Genomic DNA, 14,110 nt, shown 5'->3' on the forward strand with positions numbered 1-14,110 from the left:
CAACTACCATAAACTTCATAAAAGATAATAAATTTTAGATAGTAGGTAAGAGATTTTAAATTCAAATTATATTGCTAGTTTATTCTAAGAAAAATAATTTTACAATAAACTGCTATGAAACTGCTTGATTTTGTTAATTGTATAAGTGTAGTAGTCAATTCTTAATTGCGTGCGTACTGAAACTCCCAAATAAAGAAAAGGCTTAGGCTCCTTTTGAGTATAGCATATTCCAGGCATATTCTTAGCATATCAATCAATCACTATTTATATTTACCATTGAAAACACGTCAATCATTTTAATAATATAGAGTAGACCCACACCAACTAATATGAATCATGCCACAGCCACACAACTGGTTTCTGTAAAACCACATGCACAATAACCGTATGATTTGGCCAAACATGCACCTTCCCCTGCTTAATCTTTTTGTAGCATTATTCCAATAAATCATAAAAGTGTAGCTACTATAAGTACAGATGATAAAGAGCATAGGAAAAAGCACAATTCCAATATAATTTTCAGATGGATCATCTCAATTGGAGTTCGTCTTCATGAATTACCAAAAAACAACATATTTATTTACTTCATCCCCTCCGAGCCATGATAAACCGATGTCAATTCATTCATTCGACATATTAATTATGCATAATAGTTTTTTTCAAAAGGAAAAAGAAAACATTCCTTTTCTGATGGTGTATTCGCAGAAGCCATTCTAAAAGAATATGGAGTAGCAAAACTGCAAAAGTATAAAACAATAGCAATCCTAAATTCCCTAATTCCTATTCCCTATTCAGCAAGACAGCAACCTTAAAGGCTTAAATAGTTAAATTCACAGCACAAGCATATTCATCCTAGACAAGCATTAGTCAACAAGCAATCTTAAATAGTTAAATTCCCTATTCAGCAAGACAAGCATATTCATATTTCATAGATTCAAGCATATAATTCATATTTCATATTTCCAGAACAAATCAACAAAACAACAAATATTCAAGTTTTCAACAAGCATATAAAACACAGAACAAATCAACAAAACAACATAATTCATATTTCATAGATTCAAGCTTTCAACAAGCATATTCATCCCAGAAATTTCAACAAGCATATTCATAACACTGTAACAGCAAGAAGTGCAGAACAGAGCAGACTACAGAGCTGGAGCTAACCTGTTTGACAGAGCAGAAGAGCGAGGCAACGGCGAGTTCGACGGCGCAGCAAGGGCGAGGGCGACGGCGCGGCAACGGCGACGGCGATGAGAGACAGCCGCGGTCTGTCCTGTTCCTACTTCCTTAGTTCCTTCAGAGTTCAGACCGGCGGTGAGACGAAGAGGATGACGGCGGGCGGCTGGCGGCTGGGTGAGTGACACTGTGACAGAGTGAGGTGAGGCGGAGAGGGTTAGCCGTTAGGGGATTAGCCCATTAGGGTTGGGGGGAAAAGTGGAAAGTGGAAACTGGGGGTGGGGTTTGGGGCTGGGGGTAGTACCGTAGGGCTTTTCTTTTTTTTTTTTTAAAAAAAAATAAACCAAAACGACGTCGTTTTGGAAAATGAATAAAAAAAATTTCGAACCGATCGGTTAACCAGAAACCGCCGGTTTTTCGGTTTCTGTCAAAACCGGACGGTTCAACCCGGTTCGAAACGGTTTTCTTCTTTATTCGGTTACATCACTCAACCAGATCAATTATAAATCCAGTTCACCATTTTCCGATCGAACCGATTAGTCTGGTTCGATTCTTACAACTATGATTCACAAGTTTGATTTACTAGCTGAAAGTGCGATAATGGCCAATTGAATACTACTACAATGCCATACAGAGCTTTTGCCAAGGTAGTAAAGGAGGTAAATTAGACTAATGATTGGGAGTCTTAATTATTCTCCTAATACTTAAAAAAGTAAAAGTTTAAAATTTTAATTTTTGAAAATATCAAAAATTAAAAAAATTTAAATTTTTTTTAAATTAGAAAGATAATTAAAAAGATGAGTTAGAATGAGTTTGAAAAATAACAATAAAATTCAGTTTCCCTTGTCATAAATTACGTACTGCACACATGACTTAATAAATAAGAGCATGAAAACAAAAAAGATTCACATTCCTTCCTTACGAAGCTTCCAGCAATCACCCTTCACCTCTCGCTGCTGCACAAATGAGTTGACAGTTGTGTTACGATCCAGTGAATCGCGTCAACTTTACATTACTTTTACACCGCCTACGTGTCCCTATTTAATTGGTACCACCCTCTCATAAACAAACCTCATCACTATATCACCATATATACACGCTTTTCAGATCTACTCAGATTTCCGTTCCCTTCAAAACAGTTTCTTCTCTCTTTCATCGCAATTTCAATTTTCACTTCACCAATCTCAGATCCACGCATTGTTACTTCCATTCAACCAATGGCGAAGAATCCTGCACTCGCAAGATTCTCCGTTCTGGTTATCCTCCTCATTGCTTCATTCTCACTTAACCTCGCTCTCGCCGCCGATTCGCCGCCGGAAAATCTTTCCGACTCGCCTACACCGTCTCCTTCACCCGCACACTCTCCTCCCGAGGACGCTCCTACTCCTGCTCCTGCTCCGCTTAGTTCCCCGCCGGCGCCGACTCCGACTAATCCAGATTCGCCTCCGACACCGTCTCCAGCGAGCACTCCCTCTCCATCTACATCTCCATCTCCGTCACCTGCGGAGGCTGCCGACGCCGACGGTGTTAACCGCACTGGCGTGAAAGACGAAGAAAGTAAATCGTCCGGAGGAATGAGTTCCGGAAAGAAGGCAGGGATCGCGTTTGGAGTTATTGCGGCTGCCGGCGTCGGCGTGGTTGGATGCATGGTGTATCGGAAGCGCCGGCAGAACATTGAGCGCTCTCAGTACGGTTATGCAGCAAGGAGAGAGTTTCTGTAGAAGAAACAATGAACTGGATTTTGCGCTTATTGTTTCGATTTGTAGTATTCCACCTCTGTTATTAGCTTTTGGCTCAGGTTATACTATTCATCATCGATATTCTAGGTTATTTTTTATTTTTCGTTTTTCCTTTTCAATTTCATTATTCAGATTCTTCTTGTTTGTTGGTGATATGATACTAATTTTCATTTTGTAGAACAAATTTTAAACTGTTTTTGAGTCTTTGATAATTGGCTATTACATTCTTGTAGAGGTTGTTATTAATTCAATATCTCTTGAATTTCAGTTATTACTGTAGGAGTAATTTTTATTGCATTTTATTATTGGATTTTATATTATTCGCTATCCATTCAAATAAATAAAGGACTTTCAATTTGAGTAAAAGATTATTCTTCGTTATTATTCATTTACTGGCCCAATTGTTAGTGTTTGTATGTGTTCTGTATATAAATGTTGACTTTCAGAGTTAATATTCAATCTAATCCTGAATTTATACGCAAATTTTAATTTTAATCTTTAAAATTTTAATTAATTTTTTTAGTCTTCAAACTTTACAAAAGTAATTTATATTAGTTTGTGAGACAATTTTCCTCACACAATTTTAATAAAATACTGTCATAGGCAACCAAATATCATGCTAAAATGTCGTTATAGTTTTATCGTCAAATTACATATTTTAGGAGAAAAATTTTCGATGAATACTATTTATGATATTTTTTTTGGACTACTGGATACATAAATACCTTTTCCAAAGCCACCCGCACCGCACGCCGCGAGCTGTGGGTTGCCCTGTTTTGGCTTACTAAGTCACGTGTAAGGCTTGCATATTGGAGACTCTTATCAGTCAGTACAAAGCCAGCCAGGCAGAATAAGAAGGATTCTCTTCGAGGTGTCCATCCGTGCCAAGGGTGAAGTTAGAGGCCCTAATCCAAGAGAACCATCGGGTGCGGAGCTCAAATGCCCGCCTATGATCTTCCAACCTGGGTATTGAAGTCAAAGTCAGTTGTTTAATTTGTATATTAAATACACGCCTGGCAGGTAAACTGGCTAGTTGGTAGGCCAGGAACTCATAAAGAATAAAGAGCTGCATGAAAGCCTCTTCGATCTCTTGACTTAGGAAAGGCCGATTCCGAGTTAGGAAAGCATTTCGAAGTCGAACGAGCGCAGACTTATAAGGCAGTAGCATATCAAAATTAAAATAATATCGTTTATTCGTTTTACAGAGTTTAAGGTATTAGCATTCTGTTTAACGTTTATGCAAAATTTAAAAACTAAATAGAAATAACTAAAATTTTATAAATTAAATTGAGACTCACGTATAAATTAATGATCTAAATTAAATATTATCTCTCATATTATTTATATTAATTTTTTGACTTTTTTATTGATTAGAATTTTTTTTTTTGCCTGAATTATTTATGCTCATAACTAGGATTTTCAGGTATAATTATAAAGGACGATATGAGAAAATCAGTTAAAATTTATATCAATTGAATAGAAAAAATATTAGGAATACAATTAGCAATAGTAGAATACTTAATTAACCAACTTAAATTAGTCAAATAATTAATTCTATTTACTTATTCGTAGAGTTGTATGGTTGGTTCAATTAGCCATGGAATTTCAACTAACGTGAATGAATGATCAATGATAAATACAATTTTGTTTGGTTAAAATAATACTAGCATTTATTATGTGCGATCTAGGCAGTGATTAGAATTAGAAGTAATGGAATAGAAATATGAAATACTATAGCTCAGATCATAGCTCATAGCTCATGTGTAGCTGTATAGCATTTATTCGAGAATAAACTATACTTTCTGTCAATAATATTTATGTTTTTTTTATAATATTTTTAATATTTAATTATATTTAGTTTTATTTCTAATCTGTAAAAGCGTGCAAATCATTTTTGGCAGAGATGTTATTCCTGATTGAGGTAGTCTCTCTGACTCACAAGTCGCCTTTATGAGAGAAGAAATTTACTTGGCTAATACTAGCTAGTTCGTCATGTTGACTTTTCTTTTGGAGCTTAAAAAAAAAAAAAGAAATAGAGTATTGCCAGAAATTATTTTTAATATGAAAAGAGAGATAGTGTTTTGGTTGAATATTGATATTTAAAGTACATTACAGTAGTATGGAAACTATTCAACACGCTCCTCACGTGTTGTAACACGCTCCCCCACGTGTTGGCCAAGAAGCTGCCACATGTTCAACATGCCCCCCGCGTGTTGGCTAGAATGCTGCCACGTGTCCAATACGCCCCCACGTGTTGCAACACGCCCCCCACGTGTTGCAACACGCCCCCCACGTGTTGGCTTCCCACCCAAAAAATCCACCCATCTGTAATTACACCAAATACTCCCATTTTCAACAAAAACACCAATATTTTTTCCATACAAAAAAAAAAATTAGCCGAGTATTGCTATATGGTGGTGGGAAACTTTAGAAACTTGTATTATATCTCATTGCTCTCAATATATTATAATATTTTTTTAATTAGGTGTAGGAGCATGTTACTCCCAAACTAGCGTGGGAGTAACAATAGAGGAACACACTATGAAGTATGAAATATAGAGAAATACACTCTTACGATGAATTCGCTAATGACTCAGATCTTGGATATAAAATATAGAGCAAACAATGAAATATAACTTTAAAAATTGATTTATAGAAAGGTAAATCGTGATTCCTCCATTATTAGTTGGGTTTGACTTCAACACCCTTAATTAAATTAATTAATTATTCTCACATTATATATATATATTGCGCTTTTGGGTTTTAAACTAACTAATTAATGCCTCACAAGAGTTGCAGAAATTATTTTTAATATGGAAAGAGAGATGGTGTTTTGGTTGAATATTGATATTTGAAGTGTATTACAGTAGTATGGAAATCATTCAACACGTCCCCCACGTGTTGCAACACGCCCCCCACGTGTTGGCTAAGAAGCTGCCACGTGTCCAACACGCCCCCCACGTGTTGGTCAGAATGCTGCCACGTATCCACCACGCCCCCCACGTGTTGCAACACGCCCCCCACGTGTTGGCTTCCCACCCAAAAAATCCACCCATCTGTAATTACACCAAATACTCCCATTTTCAACAAAAACACCAATATTTTTTCCATACAAAAAAAAAAATTAGCCGAGTATTGCTATATGGTGGTGGGAAACTTTAGAAACTTGTATTATATCTCATTGCTCTCAATATATTATAAAAAAAAGAGTGAATGCCTTTTTTGGTCCCTAATCATTTGTTCGATGAACTTTTCACCCTCTAAAAATCTAAACACCCAAATCGATCTCTATCTACTTTGATATATGTACGTTTCAGTCCCTATCTACTTTGAGTAAATGTCCTTTCCGATCCCTAACCAGGGACTGAAACGTACATATATCAAAGTAGATAAGGACTGATTTGGGTGTTTAGATTTTTTAGGGAGTGAAAAGTCTATCGGACAAATAGTTAGAGATCGAAAAGGACATTTACTCTAAAAAAAAATGTGCTTATAATTTTCCTCAGCACGCCAAATGTGGGTGTCTAAACATAGCACAATTTATTGACTCCAAATGTCTACATTAAATCTTGACATTTTCAAGCATATGTATATTTTCATGCTAATTAACCTAACTTTTTAGGCAGAAACATGTGATGACTCTTAAGTATTTACCCATTTCTCTCTCCCATAAATGCTTTCTTCCCTAAATAGATTTGATTCTGGCGGATAGTTTGACATCATCGGAGTATAGCTTATAATTGAAGCAAGATAGTAAAATTAAACATGGTTCTAAAATTAGGCCAACATCTGTTTTCAATCACCATCATACAGGTAAGTAGTATATGCAAAGTGTTAATGCCATAAGATCTAACAATAACTTTGACTAATTAGAAAATTCATGAATAATAATTATTGCTTTATTCTATGGTAGGTATATATATATGCATAACAATGCAGTTACAGGGTTGTGCTTTATTCCTTATTTCTGATCCTCCCAATTCCCAAGTGCCAACTTTTTGTAAGCAAAATAGTTCTAAGGGGGGAAAGAATGAATCTATTTTATGACAAAAACTTTGATGCTTACATTACCTATGCAACAATGCATGAAAAGTGATTATTAATCAATGAAAAAACAGTTTCAATCCTCTGTTGGAGGGTCTACCCAACGACCATTCTCTTTTATGAGCTCAATCAAGGCATTGGTTGCATGCTCCATTGCAATTCCACGCTTAACCACAGTCTGCAAAAGTGTGGTAAAACACAGTCAATCCTATGGCCAACCTTCATTCGGCATTGAAAGTTGCAAGTTACTTTGTTTTCACTTTTTAGTTTTTACCCTTTTTCAGAAGGAGAAGACTCACATGTAGTTGTTTTCATATAAAGTTATTAGATGAAAACCGTTAAATAATTTGACATGTTTGACTAAATTATTATCTAATGATTTTCAATTAGCAACTTCACATGAGGACAACTGTATGTGAATTTCCACCTTTTCAGAATCAAGAAAAGGAAAACTTTGACTGAAAAATAAAGTCACCAAGCTACCAATGATTTGGACACAAAGCAGTGAAAAGTAAAATTTTGAATGCGTTTGGTTTGCGTTTTCATTTCTGTTTTCATAGTAGTGAACATGATATCGACTCATATCTCATCTATTAATTGATGAAACGTAGACCTGATTTAAGTAGGATTTACGTCGCATCTAAAAGTAAAATACGGTTCGAATAAACGCATTGTCTTACAGGTCATATAAACGCATTACATTATTTCTTTTCTTGACTATTAAGTTTTTAGTTGTATGTTGAGGTTAAAGAAATATGTTACCTTCCCAACATAGAGATCAATCTTTCCGGGAACACCTCCGACGTAACCGAAGTCTGCATCAGCCATCTCCCCCGGTCCATTTACAATACAACCCATGATTGCAATCTGGTTGTTACATAAGAACATAAGAGTGTGTAAGAATATGTCTCTCATGGTTAGAAATGGGAGTAGAGAGTGGATTATTACCGAAACACCCGGCAAGTGTGATGTCTTCTCCCGAATTTCTGCACTTATTTCTTGAAGATCAAACAAAGTTCTGCCACATGATGGGCATGATACATACTCCTGCAACACAAATTATGCATAAAAACAAAGTTCTGCCTCATGTTTTTCTTAGATCCAATATAACCTCTTGGAAATGATGCTTTAAAATACATACTGTTTTTGTGTTTCTCATTCTGCAGCCTTGTAGTAAATTGAAAGATGTGTCTCTAAGGAAGTCGAAATCCTTGTCTGGAGCTTCTAAAAGGAGTCCATCACCAAGCCCATCGACCAGAAGTGCTCCGGCATTAGCACCGGCACCAATCACTAAGTCATCCCTGAGAGTTGAAAAGGACTAAAATTTACCATGTTTCTTGCAAGTTAAGTAATTGTAATTTAAAGGTTACCTGTTAATCCCATTTTCAAACTGAATGTGGTGAATGACAGGGAAATTCAGAGAATTGTCTGCTAAATATTCAAATAACCTGTTGCAAATATAAAGTATCAGGATTAGAAGGGTTCTGTGATTCAATAAATTATCACTTCACATAGTTTGCATTTAAGAACTGGAATCATGGACTATGGTTTTCTATTGACCCTAAAATTGAATTTCAGCATGCAAGGCCAGCAAGATATCATGAATTCATTCCTGACCTCCGCGCTGCGTGCACTCTGCTAACTTTGTCCTCCACATGAGGTAGATCATGAAGAAGCATCATAGGATCAACACCTTTTAGAATTTCAAGTTCTTCAAACGGCTCATCACCACGTACCGACACAACAAAGCGTGTGCCTAACAGGACAACAGTTTACATTAGATCAGACTTGAACTTTGAATTAGAAATGGGAAATACATTATTACTACAGTAAATCACACATTTAGAAGTCCGGCTGCGTCGCACCTGGTGGCAAAAGCTTGTGAGCACCAATAGACAATTGCTTAAGGTTTACAAGAACCATAGCATTGGGCAATGGCTTTACCAGCTGCTCTGACAGAGGAGTTATAACCCCCATACTTATATCTATCAGTCTTTTGAGAGCTAGCCGCTGATCACAATACCCGAAATGGGAAAAAATGAAATTCCATGTCACTAACAGGATAAACTAACAATGAAGTAAACAGTTTCAAATATAATGAGGCAGAACTAGCGAGTTCTTACAGCATTATGGTCATCAATAGGAGGAAGTTGTCGCAAAAGGATTGAATCAACTGTTGCCAGATCCTGAATACAAAGAGAATAACATGTAATATCTACCTACTAAATAGTAAATACACAAAAAATTCATCTAATAAAAATAAACCTTAAACGGCATGCCAACAACAAGTTTTGCGGCAAGTGACTTGTAGAGTTTCTCTGGGACCTGCAAAAAAATTGGTTAAACAAAAAAGAGGTTTCAGCACAAGCATAGATCCCTTTTTTCTGCACTTAATAACTCCTACTAATAAATAACAGAATATGCTGAGAATGATATGAACATAAACAGTGAGAAATCCAGAGGCTAGAACAAGGGAAGTGCAATCCAAAAAGGTTACCTTCAATTGATCCAAGGAGACTGACATGAGAACAGAACCATCCCGGTGCAAAGCACCTCTATAATCTACCTCTTCTCCCTGTATTAAAATGAAGATTTACTGTTATAAATGCTTTGGTAGTGCTACAAGAATAAAGGTAGAAACAATTTCAAAAACTGTGTGTATATATAAGCTAAGTGATTCACTCAGTTCATATTTAACCTCTTTTTGAACTGGCAATTGTCCCGATCGCCGCTGAAAGTCGAAATAATGTCTATGCTTTTCTTCAAAAGGTTCCTGAAAATAAGAAGTACCATAGAAAGTAGGTTATGAATTTCGGAATGCTATACCGAAGACAACTTAGGCCGAACAAAAACGAGCATTATCTTGAATCATACCACTCCACTCTTGAGTTTAGATGCTTCCATACCAAGGTTGGCCAACCTTCTACATGGATCTATCTCCTCCTCTGGTGGTTCTGTGAGAGAAACTCGAATCGTATCCCCCAATCCATCCTGAACATAGAACAAGGTTTATCAGTGACAGAGATTTAGATTTAAATGGCTTGATCAACACAGTAATACAACACAAAACAGCTAAAGGGGGCTATATTAGTATGACCTGAAGGAGAGTTCCAATGCCAATTGCAGATTTCATCCTTCCATCCTCACCTTCACCGGCTTCGGTAACTCCCAAGTGTAACGGATAATCCCAGCCTTGGGCATACATTTCAGATACAAGTAAACGGTATGCTTGGACCATGACAACCGGATTGCTTGCTTTCATAGAAAAAACAAAGTTGTGGAAGTCCAACTTTCGGCATATTCTCGCAAACTCAAAAGCAGATTCAACCTGTTCAATCATTACTTAGTATGATTTACATAAAGGAAAGTTGTACATAAAAGGACAAAAAATGAAAATGAAGAATTGGAAAGAAAGCTACTCACCATTCCCCTTGGAGAATCTCCATAGTAGCTCATTATACGATCCGAGAGACTACCATGGTTCGTCCCAATCCGCAATGCTCTCCCATATTTCTTACATTTCTCAACCAATGGTGTGAAAACCTAGCATTTGAATATTAAAATAGGGTCAATAATTCGCACTTGAAGCCTAAAAATTTTGAGATAGAACATCACAGATGAGTGGTTTGACCTGTTCTATATGCTCAAGCTCTTTCTGATAGTCTTCTTCAGTGTATATTAGTTTCTCAAATTGGGCCCTTCTATCAGCTGAAAAGTATCATCATCACTTGAATTACGAAACCAAATCTTTTGAAAACAAAAGAACACGCTAATGAACAAACAAGCATACCGAAATTTCCAGGGTTGACGCGAATCTTGTCAAAGCATTCGGCAACACGAAGAGCAATAGTAGGGGCAAAATGAATATCAGCAACCAAAGGTATGTTGTAGCTGAAAATATGAAAGAGACATTTGAACAAACACAACATAGGCATGATGCATCAACATCAAAATTAATAATACTTACTTTTTCTGCACAAGGGAATTCTTAATCTCAAAACATGCATCAGCTTCTTTCTTCCCCTGAACCGTTATCCTCACAAGATCAGCTCCTTTATCTGCTATTTTCATCACCTACCAAACCAACAAAAATTCTGTCACAAAAGAAAGCAAAACAAAAACAAAGAAAGATTAAACAGAAAAGAGGGGTGTGTTGTGTGTAACCTGTTGAACAGTTCCAGAAACATCCTTAGTGTCTGTTGTAGTCATGGTCTGAATTCTTATGGGGTGCTCACTTCCAAGAGCCACATTGCCAACCATCACTGTCCTTGTTTTCCTCCTCACAGTATTATGCAATGACTCACAATACCTTTGCCTAGGAACTGCATTCAAATTCATCATCCATTCAAATTCTTTTACATGCAACGCAATACGTGTACACTAAAATCAGCCACCAAAGTCAGTCTCTAGTATAAAATTCATCTTAAAATATAAATACACATTGAAAGTAAATTAAATCACACGTGTATTTATACATAAATACAAACCCTAATTGACTAAAAGAAACTACTCAATGAGACAAGTCAAAGCAGTTGATAATTGATTTGAATAGAGAGAAACAAACATAAAACCAAGAACATATTTTTACCTAAAAGAGGGCTTCCTTGTGATGATTGTTGAAGATCAACAATATCTTGGCCACTACTTGATGAGTTCCTTATAACTGAGATCTTTGTCCTTCTAGATTTCATTCTCTTCAAATCAGAAACTCTAACAAAATCCAAACTTTTCACAGACCCTAAACCTGAATGATCATCCTTACTCTTTAGAGAAGGAAATGAAGGTGGCAGTGCCCCAGTAGTAGTAGTAGCCATTGTTGAAGCACAACACAACCTTGATGAAGATGGAGTTCAAACTTCAAAGTCAAATAAATAGATATAGGAATCACAAATATTCAAGTTTCAGCCACATGCAAAAGTTCTCTCTCTATAATATATATAAATGTTTGTGTTGAATTCTTCATACATTTTCAATTGGCTACTTGGGCTGCTACTTTGACAACTTTGTTAATTAATTAAAACTAACAGCATTTGACCATAGAGATAACATATATTTAATGTTGTAACTTGAAGGAAACGGAGGAAGAAAGTGTTGAACGTTGACAAGTACTTCTGAAAAAGATGGCTATGGGATTTGAGAGTTCACTGTATCAATTGCCATTCTGATTAGAGAAAAAAAAAACATTGCATGGGTTATTGAAAACTGACCTGTTAGTGAAGAGAAAATGGACAAAAGTTAGTTTGGTAAACAGTTTAATTAAACTTTTTTTGATAAAATAATTTAAATAATAAATATCTATATTAAAAATAGTTTATAAATAAATTATTTTATGTTTGGATTTTTAGTTCTAAAAGTACTTATTTTATAGAAATGTGATAAAAAGTAGTAGTATTATGAGAGAAGTCATTTTTTTAACTTCTCTATAAGTTCCTAAATAATATTTTAGAAAGGTGCAATTTGATTTTAAAAATTGTACCAGACATTAATACTACTACTTTTTATAAGTTAAAAGTTCAAAAAAGTTACTTCTAAAACTTCCCAAGCAGGTCTTAAGAGATTCAAACGAGGAGATAGAGATGCCAGAGACTAAACTAAATTTTTGTATTGTGTTTAGTATAAAATGTATTGAATAGAGTATTATCTTTAGTTTAAGATAAATATAAAGATTGAAGAGTAAATTTAGAATTTAAAAAGTTAATTAAGAATATTTTAGAAAAAAAAATGTTATTATAATTTTAATTTCTATTGTAAAAAATTTCAATCTTTTATGTTTTTATTTTTTGAAGATACTGAAAAGATTAAAATTTTTGTGTTTAAAACTGAAATTTTAGTTTTAATTTTTGTCACTAAATTGAGTTCTAATTTCTTAATTTTGGTTTTAAAAAAATGAACACTACCTAAGAATCTCCATTAAATTCATGTGTTAAGTTTAGTTCTAGTTAATTATTTATCTAGTTAGTTATTGAAGATGAAGGATATTTGATAAATAATTAGATATGATTAACTAAATTAATTAATACATTATATATTAATATTTAAATAAATTTAGATTAATTGAATAGTCAATTTATTAGTCAATTTAAATAAATATTAAAAATTTAAATTATATCTCGTATAAACGACAATTCATCAGTTAATAACAAATTTTTAATTAGAGTTCACATCCTAATAAATTAGTGTATGTTAGGTTAAAAATTACTCTAACATAGAATTGGAGTTGGTATTAAGCACGTGCTACACGATGTTATGAACTCCAACTAACACCAACACACCCTCATGCTTCAATCTTAGTAAAGTCTTCATCTTTGTTGTATTTTGGTCAACGGTCTTCATCAATTGTTTTTTAGGTCAAACATTGTACAAAATCCCATTGTTTTATGAGGAGTTATTTCTGACCAAAAACAATAGGAATTGTTCCAACGTTGCAACTTTTATATATGATTGTGTATAATATAATATTTTATTATAATTTCGACAGTTCAAACCGTATATTATTATTGGTAGAGTTTAATATTTCTAATCAAGTGTAAATGATAAAAAAAAATAGAAAAAAAAGAAAGAAAGAAATTATATTTCAATAAATATGACAATGCAAAATATTATCTAAAATATTTTATATAATTAACAAAAATATTAAAAATATTTTTTACTATCAATAAAATATTAACATGTTATTATAATTGATGAATTGTTGTATCTTGTCATAATTTGGGGATAGTAACATAATTTTGGTATGGTGAATTATATGGTAAAGATGTAAGTTTACAGATTTTTTTTTAATAAAATGAAAGAGAGATTAATAAAAGTAAGACACATATTTTAAATAATAATAAAATAATAAAAATAACTATAAAAAAAATTATATTTTCTCTTTATACCACTCTAATCTGTACAGTAAAGTGCCCCGGTGGGTATTCATCTTGTTATAGTAAAATATGATTAGCTGCCAATCCAACAAAACCAGTGCACGTGTGTTCACTATTTCCACTTTACTTTTACTTTCCTAACCCCTTTTCAACAAAATTTAAATCATCATTATCATATCAAAATTTGAAAATTTGTGGTAATATAGTGATGGTTTTAGCAAAACTAAAATAAAAGGAATAGATTGCTCATAAGTGATGATGTAATGTTATAATTCAATTGCC

The 14,110-nt window shown here is 34.3% G+C and overlaps 3 protein-coding genes across 3 annotated transcripts in view; 1 reads left to right on the plus strand and 2 right to left on the minus strand.

Moving 5' to 3' along the window:
* LOC107632364 (pentatricopeptide repeat-containing protein At1g79540) overlaps nt 1-2,377 on the minus strand; it is a 13,304-nt gene extending 10,927 nt beyond the window's left edge. The window contains exon 1 of the mRNA XM_016336051.2: nt 2,276-2,377. Coding sequence (XP_016191537.2) covers nt 2,276-2,377 — 102 coding nt within the window. The remainder of the gene's footprint in view (nt 1-2,275) is intronic.
* On the plus strand, nt 2,664-3,189 carry LOC107629214 (alpha carbonic anhydrase 8; the record flags this gene model as incomplete). The annotated part of the gene is given in 1 exon segment (XM_016331937.2): nt 2,664-3,189. A coding segment is annotated over 1 exon segment (237 nt), but the record flags the coding sequence as incomplete, so codon positions are not given.
* LOC107629209 (4-hydroxy-3-methylbut-2-en-1-yl diphosphate synthase (ferredoxin), chloroplastic) lies at nt 6,672-11,890 on the minus strand. Its single transcript, XM_016331927.2, has 19 exons — nt 11,551-11,890; nt 11,127-11,284; nt 10,930-11,036; nt 10,753-10,853; nt 10,594-10,670; nt 10,386-10,505; nt 10,060-10,290; nt 9,837-9,953; nt 9,661-9,735; nt 9,460-9,537; nt 9,228-9,287; nt 9,086-9,148; nt 8,828-8,972; nt 8,580-8,718; nt 8,333-8,410; nt 8,104-8,263; nt 7,911-8,009; nt 7,725-7,829; nt 6,672-7,140 (listed from the first exon to the last, which is right to left on the minus strand). The coding sequence occupies exons 1-19, from the start codon at nt 11,774-11,776 to the stop codon at nt 7,039-7,041; spliced, it is 2,241 nt and encodes a 746-aa protein (XP_016187413.1). The 5' UTR covers nt 11,777-11,890; the 3' UTR covers nt 6,672-7,038.

The sequence above is a fragment of the Arachis ipaensis genome, chromosome B03, assembly GCF_000816755.2.
Source record: "Arachis ipaensis cultivar K30076 chromosome B03, Araip1.1, whole genome shotgun sequence".
NCBI lineage: Eukaryota > Viridiplantae > Streptophyta > Magnoliopsida > Fabales > Fabaceae > Arachis > Arachis ipaensis.

Excerpts from the sequence above, each read along its gene's own strand:
- LOC107629209 (XM_016331927.2), bottom strand. The coding sequence starts at position 11,776 with ATGGCTACTACTACTACTGGGGCACTGCCACCTTCATTTCCTTCTCTA. Across the intron at positions 11,037-11,126 it reads TTTCTGGAACTGTTCAACAG|GTGATGAAAATAGCAGATAA; the intron begins GTTACACACAAC and ends TTGGTTTGGTAG. Across the intron at positions 10,854-10,929 it reads AATTCCCTTGTGCAGAAAAA|CTACAACATACCTTTGGTTG; the intron begins GTAAGTATTATT and ends TCATATTTTCAG.